This window comes from Eptatretus burgeri, chromosome 7 (assembly GCF_056783735.1).
Source record: "Eptatretus burgeri isolate ZD-2024b chromosome 7, Ebu_testis_v1, whole genome shotgun sequence".
Taxonomy (NCBI): domain Eukaryota; kingdom Metazoa; phylum Chordata; class Myxini; order Myxiniformes; family Myxinidae; genus Eptatretus; species Eptatretus burgeri.
In genome coordinates, this window is record NC_140967.1 from 28,208,340 (window position 1) to 28,232,159 (window position 23,820).

Consider the following 23,820-nt stretch of genomic DNA (forward strand, 5'->3'; position numbering starts at 1 on the left):
GGATTTGAACTCAGGATCCTCGGATCCCAAGCATATTCCAGGGGATGCGGTAATTACTATCCCATTTTCGTTTCTTAATCTACCCTTCTTTTTATTTCACCCTCTTGTGTTAGGTGTCTGCTGGTTCCGTAGTGTTTTTATTATGGCTTCTTCCTGTCTGGTATTAAACTGAAATATTACGAGGCCTTGTAGAATAAGTTACACAACACATAAAGCTAAGGGTTAAACAAATCTTCTGTGAATTGAAATGCAGCGACTGCACATTTTTGTTTTAATTTGAAATATGGGGATTCACTTTAAAAATGATTGATAGTTCACAACCCATGTTCTGTAAACCAAGCAATCATTTTCAGCATCTGGGTTATGTATGTAGATACATGTTCATTGTGCCATGATTTAATGAGGTGTCATGATATAGTGAAATGTTTTCTTTTAACTAACATGTTTTTTTCTCACTTGTTAACCCAGTATGTAGATACATCTTTGCCACCTGAGTCTCCCCACCTCTATGGACTGCATCCCAATGCTGAAGTTGGCTTCCTCTCACGCACCTCTGAGCAGCTATTCCTTACAGTTCTCCTGCTGCAGCCTGGAGACCGAAGTTATAAGGACTCTGGTGGACTTACTCGTGAGGAAAAGGTGAGAACCTTCGAGGAGCCTGCGTGCATTTTTGATTTTTTTTTAATCTCTTTTTAATAATTGCTAATTTTTTCATCTTTCAAGGTACTCAGTCCAGGAATTAACAATCCTGATCTAAATAATTTGTTACATCTTTGGACATTTGGGAACTCATCTCAAAAGATATAAATTACACGCTGCCGAAGCTAAGTAAATGACAAAACTGATAGAACTGTAACATCTGGTTTTAAAACGGTTTACCACATGTATGTGTAAAGAGCACCTTTGCAGCAATAACCACATTCTACTACATACTTAATAGACATACAAATGTTGCAGTATGTATTTTACAGACATACTCACATTCTTATTGTGCATACTTTATAGATGTGTGTGCGTTTCAATAGTATGTATTTTAAAGACGTACTCACGTTTCAGTAGTGCATCTACTTTATAGACATACTCACGTTTCAGTAGTGCATATACTTAATAGACGTATTCACCTTTGAATCGTACGTAAATAATACTGTACTTACTCTCGTTTTAATAATACACAAGAATATAAGACCCATCGCTTCGCCGATGGAAATACCAATCTTTGCTGTGATGGCTAATCAGTAGGGCAAGAAGAAAAAAGATTCTTGGGAGTGTGGGGATAACCAGCGTCGCAAGTTGGCATTTGCAGTTTCAACACATGTGCCTATGTACCCATAAGAAAAGAATATTTAAAAAATAATTTTTGCATCACAAACCTTCCTGGGAGTTCCCTGAATCCACCGTAGTTGGATTTATTGAAATCTGTTCATCCGTTCTCAAGTTATAACACGACAGACAGACAGATACAGCTCCTTTTATAATATAGATACACTACACCACCAAAAGTATGTGGGCATCGCTTCGAATTTGTGGATTTAGCTATTTCAGCCACAGGTGTATAAGATCATGCACACCGTCATGGGATGCCACCTTTCCAAGAAGTCAGTTCGTTAAATTTCTGCCCTGCTAGAGCTGCCACAGTCAACTGTAAGTGCTGGTATTGTGAAGTGGAAATGCCTAAAAGCAACAACAGCTCTTCTGCAAAGTGGTGAGTCACACAAGATCACACAACGGGACCGCTGAGTGCTGAAGCACATAGCGTGGAAAACATCGTTTTTTGTCGATTGCAACACTCACTACCGAGTTCCAAACTGACTGGAAGCAACGTCAGCACAAACACTGTTTGTCGAGAGCTTCATTAAATGGGTTTCCATGGCCAAGCAGCCGCACACAATGCTCAGAACACAATGCGCAATACCAAGCGTCGGCTGGAGTGTTGTAAAGCTCACCACCATTGGACTCTGGAGCAGGGGAAACGTGTTCTCTGGAATGATGAATCACGCTTCACCATCTGGCAGTCTGACGGACGAATCTGGGTCTGGCAGATGCCAGGAGAATGCCACCTGCCCGAATGTATAGTGCCAACTGTAAAGTTTGGTGGAGGTGGAATAATGGTCTGGGGCTGTTTTTCATGGTTTGGGCTAGGCCCCTTTCTTCCAGTGAAGGTAAATCTTAATGCTACAGCATACAATGACATTCTAGACAATTCTGTGCTTCCAACTTTGTGGCAACGGTTTGAGGAAGGCCCTTTACTGTTTCAGCATAACAATGCCCCCATGCACAAAGCGAGGTCCATACAGAAATGGTTTGTTGAGATTGGTGTGGAAGAACTTGACTGGCCTGCTCAGAGCCCTGACCTCAACCCCATCGAACACCTTTGGGATGAATTGGAACGCCGACTGCGAGCCAGAGCTCATCGTCCACCATCAGTGCTTGACCTCACGAATGCTGTTGTGGCTGAATGGAAGCAAATCCCCACAGCAATGTTCCAACATCTTGTGGAAAGTCTTCCCAGAAGAGTGGAGGCTGTTATAGCACAAAGGCGGCCCAACTCCATATTAATACCCATGATTTTGGAATGAGATGTTGGACGAGCAGGTGTTCACATACTTTTGGCCATGTCGTGTACTTAATTGACATACTCACCTCTTCCTGAGTGAAGGCATCAAGCAATCAAGAAAGCAAACTCCGTTATATCATTGATATATATATATATATATATATATATATATATATATATATATATATATATATATATATATATATATATATATATATATATATATATATATATATATATATATATATATATATATATATATATGAAGACCACAAGGGGAAAACCGGTGATGTCACTTTTTATAAATTTCAGGGTTATTGCACCTACCAATAGTTGGCAACATAAGGTTTCCTCTCACAATATTACTTTAACAAATAACCAGGGGTGTCACATCATTAATATGGTATAAAGTTCAGCCGTGCAATGAAAAAGACAAGTGTTGTCAAAGCTGAACAAGTAGAAACCCAGAGTTGTCAGTACTTTACTCCTGGTTATCTCCCTTTCATTCATGTTAACTGTTCCACCATACTATTCAGAGTTGAGAAACTAAAAAATGAAAGGTTGTAAAACTTTCACAGCATAAACTCTGAGCACTACAATGGCCTATTTGGTTATATCATGGGCTCCGTAGTTGGTGCATATCGTGGTTCAAGCCTGGTCAAACCTTTATTGTGAATTTTATGGGACCCACGCCGTGGCTTAATGGTTAGCGCATCTGAGTACCCATCCTCATTCGATGTACCCACCGCCCAATCAATCTGCTTAGGTATATGAGGGAGTCACATGCGGTGACTTCGGCTATCGTGGGGGTGGTTTATCCTTGGTTTCCTCCCGGTTTTCCATCATAGTAAGTAGTATGGAGTAAGAAATGGAGAATCCATCGTCATATAAGCGAAATACCCTTGAGTATGGTATTGAACACCAATCAAACAAAAAAACAATGACCGTTTAATGTTGAAAAAAATAATCTGTGATCACCAAAGTCATGTAATGTATGCTAATAACCAACAAGCATGAATTTGCTACACATCCTGGGTTAAAATTGCATGGCAATTATTAAACAAGGGAATAACCAGTGATGTCAGTTTGCAACATTGATTCGTTCTTTGCTCTTAAATTAAATAACACAGAAGCTTGGCAAATGCTACATGCTTAATTTGATCGGCCAATGATCACTCTTCCTTTTACTGGAAAAGAAATCTAGATGACAGTTATTAAACAGTCCACCAAAGTCTTGAAACTTTGTTTTTCAGTTTCTTCAAAATTGACTTATCCTGACATCTTTGGTTTTCCCCTTGTGGTCTATATATAGTATATGTTTGTATGTTCATATTTGGTCCAAGTCAGGAGAATTTAACAATTTCCATTTATACATTCCCCAACTGCTGAAAAAACATCAGGTGCCTCCTGGTTGTGATTGGTGGATGTAGGACATCAAGATGAGGAGGGGTGGGGGGGGGGGGAGTGTCGCTGCCTCAAGGCTCAAGGACGGTGAGGGGCCCGAGCTTCTCCTGTAACTGTAATTTATATTGTAACTGTAACAAATGTGAGAGAGAAAGGGGGCCCCGTGGTTGTTTTCCTCGCAGCCTGTGGTGGCTCTCGATGCCCCTGGGTGGATGGAACACAATGTGTCCATATGGCAGATGGCACTTGCTGGGACCAAATACATCTGGCCTCACCGGTCACAGTCAGTGGGGTATATACATATAGATGTATACATACGTATGTATACGTACGTATACATATGTATGTATGTATACATATATATGTATACATATATGTATGTACATATATATATATATATATATATATATATATATTTCTTCTTCTTCTTCTTCTTCTTCTTCTTCTTCTTCTTCTTCTTCTTCTTCTTCTTCTTCTTCTTCTTCTTCTTCTTCTTCTTCTTCTTCTTCTTCTTCTTCTTCTTCTTCTTCTTCTTCTTCTTCTTCTTCTTCTTCTTCTTCTTCTTCTTCTTCTTCTTCTTCTTCTTCTTCTTCTTCTTCTTCTTCTTCTTCTTCTTCTTCTTCTTCTTCTTCTTCTTCTTCTTCTTCTTCTTCTTCTTCTTCTTCTTCTTCTTCTTCTTCTTCTTCTTCTTCTTCTTCTTCTTCTTCTTCTTCTTCTTCTTCTTCTTCTTCTTCTTCTTCTTCTTCTTCTTCTTCTTCTTCTTCTTCTTCTTCTTCTTCTTCTTCTTCTTCTTCTTCTTCTTCTTCTTCTTCTTCTTCTTCTTCTTCTTCTTCTTCTTCTTCTTCTTCTTCTTCTTCTTCTTCTTCTTCTTCTTCTTCTTCTTCTTCTTCTTCTTCTTCTTCTTCTTCTTCTTCTTCTTCTTCTTCTTCTTCTTCTTCTTCTTCTTCTTCTTGCTCCCGTTAGGGGTCGCCACAGCGGATCATCTGTATGACCCGCATAGTGATTTGGCACATGTTTTACGCCGGATGCCCTTCCTGACGCAACCCTGGTCGCCTCTTACGACACAGGGATAATATATATGTATATATATATATATATATATATATATATATATATATATATATATATATATGTATATATATATATATATATATGTATACGAGGTGTGTTCAAAAAGTACCCAACCTTAATTTTTTGTGCGTAAACAAATGAAGCGAGGGAGGCGTGGGTTGGTGCATGTATGTAGGCGATCCTAATTCGTATGCGTGAATATTTTCCCGCCTGCAGAAGCTGTCAGTCGCCGACAGACCGCCGATGAGTGAGGAAGTGTAAGTGAGCGCCGTCGGATTTTCCTTTTTGACAAAATGACGGATCACTGTGGTCTCATCACCAGTGATCACTGTGTTGAAGAAGTTGGGATGGCTGTTCACAGTCTCCAGCATGTCCTGTGCGATCTCCAAACGGAGTTGCTTCTGCTCGATCGTTAGCAGCTTTGGCACGAACTTCGCTGAGATTCTCCTTAAGCCCAAATCCTCAGTCACAATGGAATGAACGGATCCAATGCTGACGCCCGCCTCGTCTGCAAGTTCTCTGATCATGATTCGATGATCCTGCATCAGCAGGGTCCTCACTTGGTCAATGACGATTTCATTTCAGGATGTTGAGGGCCTACCAGAAGATGTTTCACTTTCCACTGATGTGCAACCATCTTTGAAGCAGTTGTACCACTCCTTTATCTGTGTGGTGCCCATTGCTTCGTTCCCGAAGGTCTGTTGAATCTTGCGGATCATTTCCACTTGGGAATCGCCAAGCTTTACACAAAATTTGATGCAGTAGTGTTGTTCAAGTTTTTCCTTCATTCTGTCAAAAACGAAAATCCAACGGCGCTAAATGAAAATCTAACCTCTAATAAAAAGGAAGCGAGCTGCTTAAGCGGCTCGTGTCCCCGCGGTCCCGTTGAGGTACAGTCTCTCGGTAGTCTGCCCGCGCGAATAATTAGGTATATCGACAATTCGGCGATTGACCCTGTCACGCGCGGGTGGAATATTGACTAGGCTGTGGTGGGCTTAAAAGCACACCCGTGGCTGGTTTTCGGCGTTGATCCGGAAAGCCGCGACTGGATTGTCCGTTCGGTGGGCGAAGCGACTGCTATTGGTTAGACGCGGTCGTTCGCACACAGGCGGGCAGAAATTTACAACAATATATATATATATATATATATATATATATATATATATATATATATATATATATATATATATATATATATATATATATATATATATATATATATATATATATATGAGGTGCCGCGAGGAGGAGCGATGTAAGTGACACATCGGCAGTTTTGGAGTTAATGCCATATAGCACTATTTTAACCCTTACCCTATCATCCGAGCCTATCATCATCATATCATTAAAAAATGTCGCTTACATCACTCCTCCTCGTGGGGCCTTATATATTTATATATTTACTAGTAGTAATGCCCGGCGTTGCTCGGGCTAGCAATAAAGCCCGGTGTTGCCCGGGCTTTCTTGCAAATTTCCTGAATAGCTGTTAGCGGTTAGGGTTAGGGTAAGCTGTTAGGGTTAGGGTTAGTGTTAGGGTAGCTAACCCAAACCCTAACCCTAACCCTAACAGCTTGGCGTAGTGGAGGTAAACAGCGCCCGGGGCAAAGTGGAAATTTGCGTCCCCCGTAGGCCTTAAACTTGAGTGGAAAATCCCATAAGGGATATCGATTTATCGATTTTTTTCGAATATCGGAAGTGTTATGGAAAAAATTTATAGCCAATGACTTAAGTTGGACCAAAAGCCAAAATCCTACTGAATTTGAATGGAATCCGTTGGAGTTTGTGAAAATGCATCAAAACGAATTTTGAGGGGCCTCTTAAGGAAGAAAATAATATCATTAGTATATGTGCCAAATCTTGTTTCATTTCATGCAGTAACAAAAATCTTATGGTGGAACAAAGAAAGGGGCATGCCGAAATATTAATATAGATATATATATATATACACCCACACATACCCCTAACCATGATTGGTGAGGGTGCCAGATCGAGTCCCATCACAGCGATTGCTGCACGATCCCTGAACAATCTGCCATCTGCCACATTCCATCTTCCACACAGACACATTCTCTTCTATCCAACCACCCACAACCAGGAGGTATCGCTGTTTTTGTGGTCAGGAATTATGATGATAGTGATTCCTTCATTCTCCAACTTGGGCGAGCTTCATGACAACGCCATGACAGCAGTCCTTGAAGTGCTTTGAGCAGCACAAGTAGAGATGTTAAGGTCAAATACTGTTACCAAGTAGATGAAAAGCAAAGTTACTGACTAATTTAGCCCTCATTTGGGCTCATCAGAGCAACACATCTCTGCTTCATCTTCTTCTTACTTTGAAGCCTTTCAGCTTTATATATAACTGATGCTTGATGTACCCCTAACCGTGATTGGTGAGGGTGCCAGATCAAATCCCATCACAGCCATTGCTGCGCAATCTAGGAACAAGTGCCATCTTCCACAAGGACACATTGTCTTTTGTTCTACCAATCACAACCAATCTCTCTTCACAATAATCTCCACTGTGGGATCACAACCAATATCCGTTGTAGATGGATAGGCTCTGTGGTTTGTATCCTGGTTATTAACACAGGGTGGTGCAGAACTGACTGACACATTTCAGACCGCTCTCCAGTCTGAGGGGTGGGGTGGGAACTTTTGGGGTTGTGGGACCATTTTTCTAAGACAATGCACTGCAACTGGTGGAGGCCACCTTCCTGATGTTATCTACCATAAATAATAAAATTGCAAGTATTGAACATGAACCTCGTGTGTTTCAATTATCGTATATCCAAATGTGTCAGTCGGCTCTACACCACCCTGTACCTTGCCAATAGAATCAATGGCATAACAGATGTTCATTTCTTTGCATTATGGGATGTCAATCATTCATCAAAGTTGAACCTGAACTTCTCTTCATTATAAAGTTGTTTATTTAAAAAAAAAATTTTGTCAGTCATTGAGTTAACTAATACACATGGGATGGGGATATGAGGCAGATGGGATGAGCCAAAGGGTCTGTTCATATCTCACATTCTTCTTGTGTTTGTGTAAGTTACTCACCTTCACCATTGTTCACCATTGTTTTACAGTTGTTAATCTTTTTGCAACATCGAATCCAAAGTGATTTGTTTCATTATGTTTCCATGAGCTGTTACTCTCTGTGTTCTTGTTTGTTACCAGGTTAAGGAAGTTATTAACGATATCCAACAACGTCTACCAGAGGGTTTCTCAATGGGGGAGATGCTACCTGAGCAGGAGAATCAGACACCCTACACCATGGTGATGTTACAGGAATGCGAGTGTGCAAATCTTCTCATTAATGAGATTCGTCATTCACTGAAAGAACTCAACCAGGGACTTGAGGCAAGTGACACTATTTAAAAATGAAAAGCGTTTTATTTCAAAAAGGGACTTTATGCATTCCATTTTACAAAGGTTTATGATGCTAATGAGGTGCAATAAAATTTCAATCAAGGGCCATCTATTTAGAATGTATGCACAAAGGGGGAACAAGGAAGGAACATGGTGAAGGTGTGGGATTGGACTGATTCATATTCAAAGCATACAATGTGTTGGGAGAAGAGTAGACATATTTACAAATCACACTCATCCATATAGTGGTTATTTATTTCCTATTTCTTCTTGTTATGGTTTAATGAAGACTTCATAGCCACAAGCAGGTATGTATACTGTTGTGGGCTGAGGGTCGGTGGCGAGAACGACCACTCGGTGGGGGAGGTTTGCGCCGTCTCCCACCAAACTCTGCGGAATTGTAGGCCGTCGCTCGGATAACTCCGCGAGCCGGAGGGTAGTTTAACCGACCGTGGTCGCCAATATCTCAACCGCATTGCGTCGGCTCTATTTGTCTATAACCAATTTACCTAATTAACTACGCGATTTCGACTACCAGGGAAACCATGCCCTCGGCACGTCTTTCTTGAACCGGGTCACTCTACCGACTGCGGTAGAGTTCCAACTACTGACTACCAACTCCGGTTCGGGTGCAGCCGAGCGAAAACTGCCAAAGTCGTGCCGGCTGGAATGAACGGATTATCGAGGATAAAACCCCACCTAAACTCAGATCCGAACCATGCTGGACCAATTCAAGAAGGGATAGAAACGGACTGAGAATATTTCTACAAATGTTTATTTACAATAAAAAGACAAAGGCAAGACTTAACCCGAATATGCAAGAAGGAATATTTACAATGAGCAAAAACACTTATTCAGATCTACTTACAAGACAGGCCCACACGCAGACACACACACACACACACAAAATGAAAAGAAACCCAGAGTCTTTATTGGACTCTCACAGCCGTGGAGAGAGACAAGCTGGGGGTCAGAGTTTGGTGGTGTACCTGACCATCGGAGGAAGGGCGTGCTCCACGATGCGGCACCTGACAAAGGTCGTTGGTCCGGTCCCCAGTCACACGTAGGGACTCGTGGTTCGTGGCGGAGCTCGAGTGGTGAACAATCGGGGTCCACAGAGGGAGGTCAGGGTCGCTCTATCCTTCCTTAAAACTCCTCGTAGCAGCCACCATAAAACTCCAGAACCCCGTACAGCCACCGTGAAACAAAACTGACTGCTTCAGGCCACTGCGAAAGAAAACTCGACCGGACCCTTTTTACAGAGAGTCTCGGAGATTTTTGTTGGCCTCTCTCCACGGGAAGGGGCCCTTTGCAAAAACGCACCTCGCTGTCTGCCCCTGATTGGACAGGGTCCTCTGGCCCACCTTTCCGGGGCGGGGCCTCGGCCCCTGCCAGGAGACCCCAGTTACTCCTCCATGTGGCTTTGCTCTCAACGAGTTACAGTGTCAGCGCCGCGAAGGTCATCGTACAAGAGTTACAACGTTCGTGGGAGCCGAGAACTGGAACCGCGAGACCCACTCTCGGCAAGTCAAGGTACGAGCAGCCAGCGGGTGGTGATGGAGCGTGATGGGCTCAAGGGGTCATGCAGATGGGATGGTTTATTAGATGTAATAACCTAACTAAAAGAAATCGCAACACATGCCTTTGATTCTCCCACTAGACAAAAGGAAAGGGATCTGTCTACACACATACTTAACGACATAACTGACTTTTGGGACATCTGTATGTTGAATGCAAATGGTTTCCAGATCCGTAACAATACCAAATCAAGTGAGAATGTACTTTGCCCACTCTGGAAATCTGAGAGCCAAAATAATAGATCTTGCATTCATATGCCACCTGACCATTCACTATCATATAAATATGACAAAAGGAGAGGAAAACAGAGGGATTATAAACTCAATACAGAACTTAATTTACACAACCTGTGGGGACATGGTAAGAATAGTAGACAAGGAAGAATCTACACTGATAAACTGAATAGCCTCTGTTTTACAGAATCCTTCCTGTCACAGAACGTCCCTGACTCCTTTGTGTCTCTCCCTGGCTATTGTCTTCTCCAATTTGATCAGCCTGAACCCCGTCCTGATGGCGGAATCACACTTTACATGTAAAAAGAAACTCCATATCTCACTGTCTGTACTTATCTTACACCTCCCAAACCCCAGGGATACCTCTTGCCGTGACTTCCCTTCTGCTCCCGCCTCGTGTTTGGCTGTATTGTTCCATCCTCCAAACAGTGACGACTCCATCTACATCTCTCTCTTAGACAACATTAACCAATTTTAACCACTCATCCCATCTTTCTCTCTCTCTTCTTCATATGTGGTGATTTCAATTGTCACCATGCAACTTGGTTGTGTGTTGGTTCCTCTCTAACCAGCCATGGCACTTCAGCAAAGGACTTCTGTGACTCCATGGGACTAATTCAATGTGTGAAGTTTCCAACCCAGATTTCTCCCTTCAGCAAATCCTCCCTTCTGCACTTGGAGATAACTAACTTCCCTGCAAATGTCTCCTGCTCTTCCTCTGCTCCAATTGGTTCATCTGATCATGTGCTTGTGAGAGTCAACATCTCTCTGACTATTTTCAGAGAGCTGCCTCAGCAGTGGCGAGTCTGGCAGTTCACTAAGACAGCTTGGCAGGGACTCCAAGCAGCCATTTCTCTTCAGGAATGATCTTCCATATATACTGCCCCTGATGTTAACTCAGCCTAGGAATTATTCCACAGAAATCTGCTCTCTCTCTTCTCTTCTCTCTTCTCTCTTCTCTCTTCTCTCTTCTCTCTTCTCTCTTCTCTCTTTTCTCTTTTCTCTTCTCTCTCTCTCTTCCCATCTTCAATTACCATACCCTTTTTTCTGCCCATGGTACACTGAATCTTGTGGTGAGGCAGTTGCTTTGAAACAACTTGCCTTCTCTTCCTGGAAGGCTAATCCAACTGAGGGCAATCTCAGTGCATTCCACGGAGCCCGCAACAAGTGTGTGTCCACTCCCAGATCAGCCAGAAAACAATGTCTGTCCAACCTCAATAATGAACTTTCAAACTTGTCATAGGCCGACACCTGCGCTCAGGCCGACCTACGGGGGTCGGCTCCCTCCTCAAACACCTGTTGACACCTTGTGAGGTCTGTCTCTGGTGTATTGTCCCATTACATTCCTTCCCTCTCTTCAAACTGCACCACAGCCGACTCCGCTCGTGAGAAGGCTGAATACCTCAATTCTGTTTGCTTCCAAATCTTGTGTCCCCAACTCCTCACCCTCTCGTGTCTCTTTTGTGTTCTTGGCAAGAGTTATATTGGGTGGTGTGACTGTGCTGTTTGTTCATGCTCACACCATTTTGCTTATTCTCTGCCCTTTTAAATGCTGAGCGTCAAGCAAGGAAGCAGCACGTCCCATTTTTTACCCCACGCATGAAGCGAAAAGTGGAGTTAAGCAATTGATTCACTTTGTCTGTCTCTCAGTCTGTCTGCAGACCTCAGTAACCACTTAATTAAAGGAACTATTCAATTAAAATTCGAGGAACTAGTTATTTAAAATTGAATTTTGTATTTGTACACCATAGAACACAAATCACCTCGGGAATCTCAGATCGGAATCTCAAACAGGGAACAGATTATTTTCGATTCTTAGTCACATTTTTCCCCCCGTTTAAAAAGTCTGACGATTGTTTTAAAGCTGATATTGCTCCACACAAACACAACTGTGGTTAACAGATGTAAGAAAGGAGAGCTTTCTGCAGTGCAATAGTGTGCTTGTACAAAGGGAATCTGGTCAGCACTTTGAGTTGAGCCAGATGCAATAGCCAGTGCTGCAAAACCTCTGCAGAAAATGTCAGCCTCATTGAACAGAAGTCAAAGGAACAGATCCACAGGACTGAACAGTATCCCTGACACGGGACTAGTAGAAGCCGAGCCTCGTAACAGAGAGTGCCAGCATGAAGATTCCCATATCGCCACCGCTATAGGTCGGTCTGAGCGCAGGTATTGACGTGTGACCTTCAAAATAGAAACTACACTGCAGATAAAGCAAGATGATGAACAGACATAGTAAAATAATAAAAATACTGGTACTGTGTTAATGCAAGATTCATGAAAATAATTCCAGCCAGGGCTCTTTATTATTCATGCCATCAGTGACTGCCACAAGTATAACAGCTGTTGGCAGAGCAGTTGCTGAAGTGAAGCAATCCAAACGACTTCCATCAACATGTTGAGAACAATTGGTAATGATTACAACAATTAAATTTGGACATTTTGTTAATTTCTCACAGGTCATTATTAAACTCACCACACAATGTGCAGACACATACATATGGAAGAATGATGCAATATCCATCCATCCATTGGGACCATACTCTGTACAGAGCGTTGGTGCTGCCGAAGCAGTCTCCTTGGCTATTGGGCACAATCCTGGATAGGTCGCCACTCTGACGCAGGATACTTGAATGACTCGGTCATCCCAGCAAGCTGGTACTCATTTTGCCGACCTCGGAAGGATGGCAGGCTGAGTCAACCCCATCCATCCATTGGGACCATACTCTGTACAGAGCGTTGGTGCTGCCGAAGCAGTCTCCTTGGCTATTGGGCACAATCCTGGACAGGTCGCCACTCTGACGCAGGATACTTGAATGACTCAGTCATCCCAGCAAGCTGGTACTCATTTAGCCGACCTCGGAAGGATGGCAGGCTGAGTCAACCCCCTGGTGAATTAATTCAGCGGGCAACGAGGCTTGAACTCAGGACCCTCGGATCCCAAGCCGCCACCCTAACCACTGAGCCAACACCAGGCTACGATGCAATATGTATGCCTACATTATGCAATAACATGGAAATTTGGTGCAAAGGAGACTATTTGGCACATCATACCTGCGCTGCACCAACACTAGATGCTATCACCTATCCACACGCATGCCTCCTACAAGTCCTGCCAATATCCCTGTACCCCTCTATCTTTAATACATATTGGTACCAATCTAATTCCAATTTAAACCTATCGACTCTTTCTGCTGCCACTACCTCTCGGGAGACCGTTCCATGCATTAACTTCGCTGACTGAAAGACCCCTGCCTTCACTACCATCCCAACTCTCCTCTTTGCTCTTAAACTCTTCCCCCTTGTCCTGTCAGTGTACATTCTGCTGAAAATTTATTCTGCACTTATTTTGTCTCCACCCTTCATTATTGTAAACATCTCTATCATGTCACCTCGTAATCGCCTCCTTTTTCATGCACAAAATCTCATCTCCTACAGCCGCTCCTCAGAGCTTAGTCTAGCTATAGATCTGGAATCAATCTAGTAACTCTACAAAGTATCATCGCTATTGCAGCTTTGTCCTTCCTCAGTGTATCCCAGTACAATCTAGTAGGTTTTTATGTCAAATAGTAATGTACAATAAAAAGGGTGGTTTTGCTTGTAATTTGCAAGTTTGCAATTGTGAATTTCTGTTCCTAGCAGTGTTGCAGGACTGTTGATTACGATTCTCTGTTTCATGTTGTTTTGGTGTTGGGACAGCTGGCTTAATATGCGATTCTTGACACTAGCGACTTGTTGCAGGGTGAGCTGACGATGACCACAAGCATGGAAGATCTACTATCTACAATCTTCTTTGATAAAGTGCCAGCAGGTTGGACAAGATATGCCTACCCATCATTGGCCAGCTTAGGAGCCTGGTTTTCAGACTTCTTTGCTCGAATGCGTCAGCTGGAGACTTGGTCCCTGGATTTGGCCACCCTGCCAATCATCTGGCTTTCAGGTCTTTTCAATCCACAGGCTTTTTTGATGGCCATCTTGCAAGTGACAGCCCGTCGCTGCAACTGGCCACTGGATAGCATTAGTCTGCAATGCAATGTGACAAAGAAAAGTCACGAAGAAGTCGTCACATCACCCCGTGATGGTGCTTTTGTGTACGGCATGTTTGCAGAGGGAGCACGCTGGGATGTTCAGGTATGTTTGTGGAGGGAACATGCTGGGATGTCCAGGTAGCATAGTACATCTCACCAACAACACTTAGCACATTTTAGTTGGTTGTTTCCATGCTGCCTCGATGGTACATAATGAGAATTCCAATATCCTTGACTTAAAGAACATAAACATTACAACACAACTGATAAATTATTGTTGGACTTTGAAATCCCAGCTAATTCATTTTGGCGTCGGATTGGTGCACAGACCATTAAGCTTTCCACACGTGACATGAATCCTAGCTTAGTTTCACATGATTCTTGATAACATCAATCTTACACCACTTTCTTCTCTATCAAAAATTACAGACAAGCTTAGGCAACAGGGTGGCAAATGTATGGGAACATAAATATATGAGACAACAATGAAGCTGTTTTTTCTGCATTAAGATTGTGGATATGAAACATCTCATTAGACACTGATAATGTCAATTTAACGAGCACTTTTGTTTGCCAAAGGCAGAGGGAATTTGTCTTGCGTTGGTAACCAATACCTATAATGATGAGTTTCCTGCTTTAATGTATAATGCTTATGCTTAAGATCAAGATATCATCAACTGAGATAGTAAAATTGAAATTTACTATTTGTCCACAAAAAACTGTGGAACTGTGAAAAATTATGAAATTTGTGTTCACCAAAAACGCTCATGTTATAATTTACAAAATATTGGCTGCACAGCATGATTGCCTGCCAAGTGCTGTAAAAACAAATAAACAAAACATTTAAAACTGCAAAGCAGCCGATGATGAAGGCCACCGCCGGATGAAAGCCTTCATCAACTCGTGTTCAGAACATCTGCTTGTTAAATCATCTTGCTTATTAAACTCTTTCTCTGACGAAGGGCTTGAAACATCAGCTTCACTTTGCTTCCCACGGCATTTGTCATGCTTCAGTTGACAAAACCCTCTATCTGCACGATAATACTCTCCTCCAGTGTGTCTGTCCATTTTGAGCGTGGCTTCCCCCATTCAGGGAGGGGCTTCCTCCGTTCAGGGAAAACAAATCGCCACCATTTTGTTTGCTCCATATAGGTCTGAGGCCTCTTAAGCCTCTTTTTGTAAGGATCATGCTTTCTGACTCTCTCATGGTTTAATCTTCACTCTAATTCGATACCTAATTTCATTTTTTGTAGTCACTAATATGGTTCAAGACTCAGTTGCAGCAAAAGGTGAAAAAATCAGATGAATATTGGCATTTTTAGAGAAAAGTGCATTTTAATATCCATTTTAAATGTATCTGGTCAGATGCAATGTGGGGGGGGGGAGGGGAAAGGAGGAGAGGGGGGAAGGGAAAGGAGGGGAGTGGGAGAGAGGGCACAGAGGAGAGAATGGGAGAGGGGTGGGAGGAGGGGGGAGAGGGAGAGAGAGGGGGAGAACAGTTGAGGTGTTGAAGTCACATTTTACATTAGGTGGAATTTCCTTCATGTGTCCCTGCGAGGGAATGAGTTATTTATTTTTACTAAGTAAAAGTACAGCGACTGAAAACTGAAGTTAGGGATTGAACTGTAGTCAAACTCTATTTTTACATGTTCCCAGGGTGTATTTAAAGAGTTTATTTCAGGCGAGTGATCACTCTTTTCCAACTATATAATTAAATAAGACTCCAAAAAAATTTGCACATAATTAATTTAACATGTGGACCAATGATGGAATCCAATGTTTATTAATAACGTTTGGTTTTAAGTAATTTTTAATTTGTGAAGTGAAGTAGATTCGATGCTTTCAAGTTTAAAAATGAACGACAGAAGTAAGTCAGTCAAGGCAGGTTCTCTACCCCCAACCCCCTCTCAAGTCAAGTCAATCAAGTCAATCCTCCCAAGTCAATCAAGTCAAGGCATAAGTAAGTCACTCTCCACCCTCTCCCACCTCTCACCCCCTACCTCCCTCCTCTCCCCTGTGCACAATCATGTCCCCCTCCCCCCTCGCTTCCCTGTGGAGTGTGCGTGATTGGGGGGGGGGGGAGGAGAGTGTGGGAGGAGGAGGAGAGAATGGGAGGAGAGGGAGAGAGGAGCGGGGGAAGAATTGAGATCTTGAAATCACATTTTACATGACGTGGAATTACACGTTACAAACTGTATTTCACATGTGCATGGACATGCATTCACATCTTATGTGAAGGAAATAAATTATGTGGATAACATAATTTCTGGATCTGATTAATTGCCAGTACCACTTTTGTGAAACTCTATGTGCAGCATCTAACTCAAGATGTCTAAATGTCATACATGTTTCTGCCTGTGGGTTTCCCATGGATGCCCCACTATTTTATATAATAATATGCTCGTCCGTATGTAATGCTCCTTTCACCCATTGGTTGGACAGCTGGTCTGATTCCACCCACAATTTCAAGCTGAAAAACCATACGGCCACCATGTTGGTGCTGTGCAAAGCCAAAGACATCTTCAGACCTGTCATGTTCACATCGCCGTGCCCTCCCTATAAGTTTTCTGTTCGTTGTAAAACGACCAAAGTGACTGTTAAAGGACCAACACATATCGACGGTTGAAGCCAAAAGGCGTCACGGATCTTGTGAAGGCACTGAAGGCATATGAAAGCTGCCACTACAATGGGACAAGTATATCCATGAAGCTGGAGAATACCTTGAAAAGTAGTTTCATTTTTTCTAATATACATACAAGCTTAGTTATAGTTATAAATCACTCTAGGTTAAACTTGTCTCACCCTTTTGTGTCTTTTTAAGGATTGAACATAGATTCATACAGTTCAGATAGGAGCAAGCTAACAAATACTGTCCCTGTCATTTTGGCCCACTAAGAATTATAGAAATGTTCCAGTTTTCATCGAAACAATACAACGTTATCTGAAATTAGTGTGGAGCTTTTGTCATAAGGATAAGGGAAGTAGTGTTGTTATTCAATCAATTCCAGTCCAACAACATCACATTATAATTTAAGTGCAATTATTACCTGATGGCTTCAAGGACATTTGCTCATAGAGAAGACTTCTAATCAAAAGGGCATTGCAAGAAACATTTAATGCTTCGTTTTTCTGCCAAGTACCTTGTTATGTCACAAACTATGATTCAACAATTTAACATACAGCCGTTGACTTTGTGTTTTTATTTTATTTTTTTTTAACCAGGCTGGAGTGCTGGCTGAGTCTCGACTGATGGAGCTTTGCTCACCAATGCCCGTTATCCTCTTGCATGCCGTACCTCACGACAGGCAGGATGCACGGAGTCTGTACGCCTGTCCCTTGTATAGAACCCGTGAACGGGGTAACACCTTTGTGTGGGCATTTAACTTGCCAAGCAGAGAAGATCCTGCAAAATGGACACTAGCTGGAGTCGCCCTATTGCTGCAAGCTTGAGAAACATGGGATTGTTCTCCTTGTAGAACAGGACAGCACATTTGTGTGGACATTTTGTTTGCTTAGCTGAGAATATCCTGACAAACACATCCTAGGTATAATTACCTTGTTGCTGTAAAGCTTAAAAGTATTAGATCATCCTCCTTGTGGTTTATGGTCATGGAAGACATTGATCAATGTGTAAGTTGCAATAATGTGCTTTTGAACTTAAATTTTCTTCTTTCATGCTTTTACATCATCATCACTTAGTTTTTATCAGGCCTGTAGTATTCAAATCAGACTCGAATTGCAAATTATGTACATATAAACATAAACGGCATGCAGGACAAAGACATACAGGAGACATCAATGTACTTTTACAAGAATCCCAAGAACATTATCAGACAATGGGAAAATTAACATGATATGGGGTTTGAACTGGGTTTCAAGCTTCACGAGCCATGGGTTCAGATGGGATCACTAAGCCAGCTTTTTATGAATGTAAATGTGACATGACGATTTGAGAGGCTGAAGACCAGACAAGACCAAGATGTGAACCTTTAGATTTATCTTTAAATCTTTGACTAAATTGAGTCGTTTGAATAATTGGAATTTTCATTGTACACATTAAATAACATTTCCTAAAGCCGCTGTCACACCTTGACGTTTTAGCCAGCGTATGGCAACGTATCAAAATGTATGTAAAACGCTGGCGTACGCTGAACTATTGATGTTTTTTTCCAGTTTTGGGCATATTCATAATGAGTTGGACGTATGCATAACGTATTACTAACATACACAGAACGTTTCGATAACATATAGATAACTTACACCAACGAATGCTTAGCATGTTGTCGGCATTCACAACCTATGCCCAATGATAGTCTGAACTTATGCATAGCGCGGCAGCGTATCGCCGACGATCACGTGGCGTAGCCTATTAATAGGCTGCGGCTCGACGATTCAAATCATAACCGCACTAGACATCGAAGTGTCAAGCCGCTGTCGCACCTTGACGTTTTAGCCAGTGTATGCCGACGTATGAAAAATTTCCCGAATACGCTGGCACATGTCGAATACGTTATGGGTAAATTTTGTATACGTTAAGAGCACGCTGAAGCACGCTGGCATACGTCGTAGTACGCCGAGTATGTCGACAAATTTTCATCATGCTGAAAATTTTTCGACGTATGCCAGCGTATGACGCACACGTTCCGCATACGCTGGCCATAAGTTGTAGGCACGTTATGCGATTGTTGACACACATCGACACACATTACTTGTAAGTTACTCATAAGTCGAAACACGTCGAGGTAATGTTTAGCGTACCCGAAACTTATTTCTAACCTATGAGTAACGTGCTTTGAACCTATGAGTAACGTGCTTTGAACCTATGTGTAACGTATCTCCAACGCATATTGACGTATGTAGATGTATTTGACGTCTTCCGGATGACCACAGAACTTACTGAACGTGTTACTAACTTACAGCTACCGTACAATGGCGTATTGGCAGCGTTTAGAGGAATTGGTATATAAAAATGGGGTTCACACAGGAGGAACCCGTTAGTGTTCCAGACTCCATGTTTTTTTTTTCTTCTTCGGTATGACGGTGATGTTGACACTTCAATTTCTAGTGCGGTTATGATTTAAATCGTTGAGCGGCAGCCTATTAATTATATTATATTATAACCGGACTAGAAATCGAAGTGTCAACATCACCGTCATGCCGAAGAAAAAAAAGAAAAAAAACCATGGAGTCTGGAACACTGACGCTAAACATTACCTCGACGTGTTTCGACTTATGAGTAACTGACTAGTAACGTGTGTCAATGATCACGTAACGTGCCTACAACACGTTACTCATAGGTTAGAAATAAGTTTCGGGTATGCTAAACATTACCTTGACGTGTTTCGACTTATAAGTAACTTACAAGTAACGTGTGTCGACGTGTGTCAACGATCGCGTAACGTGCCTACAACTTATGGCCAGCGTATGTGGAACGTGCGAGTCATACGCTGGCATACGTCGAAAAATTTTGAGCATGTTAAAATTTGTCGACGAGCTCGGCGTACTACGATGTATGCCAGCGTGCTCTTAACGTATACAAAACTGACCCATAACGTATTCGACGTGTGCCAGCGTTTTAGACAAATTTTTCATACGTCGCGTCATACGCTGGCTAAATCGTCAAGGTGTGACAGCGGCTTTAGAAAGGGATATGAAAGTAAATATTGTGGGGGAAAAAGGGGGTAGGGGCTGATTCACATGAGAGAAACCCCAGTGAGAGAAGGTGTCATCATTGTCAGGTTAGGATGTGTAAACTATAATTTGGGCAAACAGAAGGTATACCATGGTGGTAATGTACTACATCCAACTTGAATTCCAGACAGAATATCTTCAGGCCGTTGCTTCCTGCAGAAAAATTCAACTCAAAACACTTTCTGGAGAATTCAATGAATTAAAAAGCTGTTGCAACAGTGCTTGCAACACAGAAGATTCTCCTTTAGAATGGTCTTAATTCCCAACTTCTAATCGATATTCAATACGTTTTGTCAGATGTGCAACCTATTTATACCTGTAGAATCCATCCAGGAAGAAGTCGTAGGACACCCTTTCCATTTGGAGAGTTGCACACACATGTCTGATTTCCATAACCATGAATACTATCAACGAACACAACATAAATAGCCAAAGAACAGTCCCAACTCGGTTTCAGAGCATCATGTCCCAGAGGACGGAAGTAATGATGTTCCACAAAGGAGTGATAATTGGCTGTTAAAAAGTGGAAACAATGACGATGACAATTTGAGCTTTACATGAGTTATTTAACATACAACCAAATTGACCTTTTTCCTAAACTGAGTAAGAGTTAATATACAACCATGAATCGAAACCTTTAAGATGCCACAACACTCCTTTTGGGTAGATGCCAGGTTGCTGTAGAGCTGTTTGTCATCAACTATTATCTTCAATAAGATTGTTCGTAAGGTTCTTTTGCATAACTTGTATGGTTTGGCTGGTACTCGTACATAAGTTTCACTTGGGGTCTGATAGGATGACCGAATGGTGTGCACACTGACCTCTAAGCTATCTCGCCTGAGTTTGAATCCGGACCCAACCATAAACTGTCATCCCGGTGTGTCACAGGCAGGGTGATTCATCAATGTGTGTGCTGTCTCTCAGATGGAAGTTAAAGATCCCACAGTGTCCTTTGTGAATAGTAGGCAGGCTGTCATTGGCACCATGAACAAATTACAAATTCCCGCCCTAACCAGAAGAGGGCATTGCATCCGCAGCACAGCCACGCCCTCAGTCAATGATTCTACCCCACAACCTTATGATGCATACAGACGAAGAAGAAGTATTTCTTGGGCCTGAGGGCATGCGGTGACGATATTTTTTATATCGTGAATGTAAATGCTGTTATCTGACATTTCAGAGTCGCCTTCTTCGTGAACTGAGTAAATCATGTAGCAGATCTCCGAGGGTGCGGTAACACAGTTCTGTAATCCGAAATAGAGTTGGGTTTCAAGGGTCGAGTCTTGCGTTTTGTCCTCATTCTCGATGGTCCAGTCTGGAATCACAATTTATTGTGAACATGCACCAGTGTGACAATGGGGTCACCAAATGTCACGGGTTTTCTCATGCGAATCTGTGTTTCCTCTTGAGAGGTACACATTTTATTTGAATCCCACTTTCGAGTGACATGTTATGTAATGTGTGCAATTACAATTTTTGATGACACAAAAATGATTTGATTGAGTCACAGCTTTAAAGAATCAAATCTAAAGGTTGCAGTCCTGGGTCATGTCAAGTCTTCAGCCTACCTCATCTTGAGTCGACTCATGAAGAAAATCCGTCGAGTCTGAGTTCGTGACTTCAGTGCTGGACACAGATGGTGGTAGAGCCTGTAATATAGCAGGAAATCCAACGCATCATGAACGTGTATGTTTCATATGTCATCATTTTATCTATTAAAGGATATATGACTGAATCTGCACCTGATTGCCAAGGGAATGTCTCTGAACCAGTTCTCAATTAAACCTTATATGTATATTGCAAGATCACAACACAGCTTTTAACAATCCACACCTATACAAAAACCCCCTTATTCACTTTCCACAACTACGAACACATATGCGACAAAACCAATTTGATGTCTTTGAACAGTTTTTCCAAAGAATCACAGAGGATATAAAAGTGAAAAGAGATGGTACCGTTGATTAAGTATCGGTTATCGTAGGACTAAGCAGCTACAATGTAGAAATGTTACTGACATTACACTAAACCAGCAATTTTATAGTTGAACTAGTGGGTTGTGCTTACACATTGGAAGCAATAACGAACCGTGCTTCCCCATTGTCTCCGGTCGCTCATCTGCATTTTTTTTTTCATCGAGTTTTTTTCATTTATTTATGTTGTAATTTACGGACGCTTTCCCACGGTTTTGTGATTTTTACCGGTGTATCGGCTTCGACGTCCATTGGCACGCTAAATCACCGTGCTTCCTCATTATCTCGGGTCGCTCACCTGCATTTATTTTTTCCATTTATTTTCATTTATTTATGTTTTCATTTACGGATGCTTTATGACGGTTCTGTGATTTTTCCCGGTGTATCAGCTTCGATGTGCATCGGCACGCGAAATTTCAGCTTTATACGTGACCGGGAACGTACCGAACATTAATATCATTAAGTCAGTGAGTTGTTATAAAAATAACTTTGTATGCAGCATTAGATAAAACGTGATCCAAAACTATATGGCAACTATAATGGCCACAAAGTTATGGAGATTTTTGATTGGTTGTAATGTAATTGTAATGATATTTTGATTGCTTGCAATTTCGTTAATTCTGAGGTGGTGGTGGAGTATCCCATTTTATCACTAATATAAATATATTTGTATCACCTATTGGAAATCTCATATTTGGTTTATGTGGCATTGGATGCAAAATGAAAGTTCTGTCTAAAATCGGGTTCACCTATGTATCGTTCTCAAATGAACCGACAGGGTGAAGATTTCACTTTGCCAAGATCTGTCCAAGTTATCTTTAAAGATTGTTACAGATGTGGTGTGATGGAGCATGGTGACACTACCCTTACTGTTTACCAGAGTAAGAGACACAAGTATGTTTTGTTGCCCAGTACCCTTCACCCGACTGTAGAAGTGAAAGATAACCCCAAGAAGCTTCCTGAGACCATTGCTTTCTATATTTACGAAGTACGAAGTGGATATTGTTGAATATATTTGACATGTTGAAAGTTAAAAGGATATTGTTGAAAGTGAAACAAAGTACGAAGTGGATATTGTTGATCCGACGGCCATGAAGTCTGCCAAAGCAGGATCATGCAGATGGGCAGTTCATGTATTTTACAACATTCTGGACTGGCTGCCACTAATGCATGGGTGATGTTCAAGTCAGTGACTGAGAAACACATCAGCTGACAAGACTTCATTGCGCAACTTGTTGACGAGCTCTGATAGTGGTGCTCATCAATCACCACCACAAGAACTACAGCGGTTGAGTAGTTTGGAGGAGCGCTCCAGCAGAGCGCAAGTGGCAACAATGCCAAGTCACCAAATGTAAGAATAAAATTGTGGACAGCTGTGGAATGTGCAACAAGCTTGTATGTGGCAAGTGCACTGGACAGGTGGTTAAAAAGTGCACACCTTGCTGCCAGCTGTAAAAACAAAATGGTGGATAGTTGTGTGATGCGCAAAGAGTTTGTGTTTCGAGTAATCTCATCATTACAAGCAATAAACATGTGTTTGACAATTACTTATTTCTTGCTTTTCTTCATATGACCGGCTTTTTTCATCAGTGGTCAAATTGAGGGCTGCAGTAGTTCGAAAGTTGCCAATACAGGTACAGAAAAACAAAAATGTATGAAAGTAATACTTCTGGAACTTGGTGAACTCAGAAGGATACAATCAAAACTAGAAGGGCACTTGATAGAGCGCATACCTCAACCATGCAATATCTGATCGAGTGGAACATATCAGGCCCAGTAAACGTTTGAAATATCATGCTGTACTGCGTATCGTTTTTAGCCCTATCTCAATGGTGAAGAATCACTTGCGAAATTAAATAATTCCAATATCTAGATACACATACGGATCTTCTCCAAAATCAAATCAATTTGTCCTT

At 41.9% G+C, this 23,820-nt stretch overlaps 1 protein-coding gene across 1 annotated transcript in view; it reads left to right on the forward strand.

Moving 5' to 3' along the window:
- Nucleotides 1-23,451, forward strand: part of LOC147022886 (dynein axonemal heavy chain 9-like) — a 318,333-nt gene extending 294,882 nt beyond the window's left edge. The window contains exons 70-73 of the mRNA XM_085890311.1: nucleotides 469-639; nucleotides 8,210-8,392; nucleotides 13,954-14,343; nucleotides 17,463-23,451. Coding sequence (XP_085746437.1) covers nucleotides 469-639; nucleotides 8,210-8,392; nucleotides 13,954-14,343; nucleotides 17,463-17,690 — 972 coding nt within the window. The 3' untranslated portion in view covers nucleotides 17,691-23,451. The remainder of the gene's footprint in view (nucleotides 1-468; nucleotides 640-8,209; nucleotides 8,393-13,953; nucleotides 14,344-17,462) is intronic.
- Nucleotides 23,452-23,820: the final 369 nt, after the last annotated feature.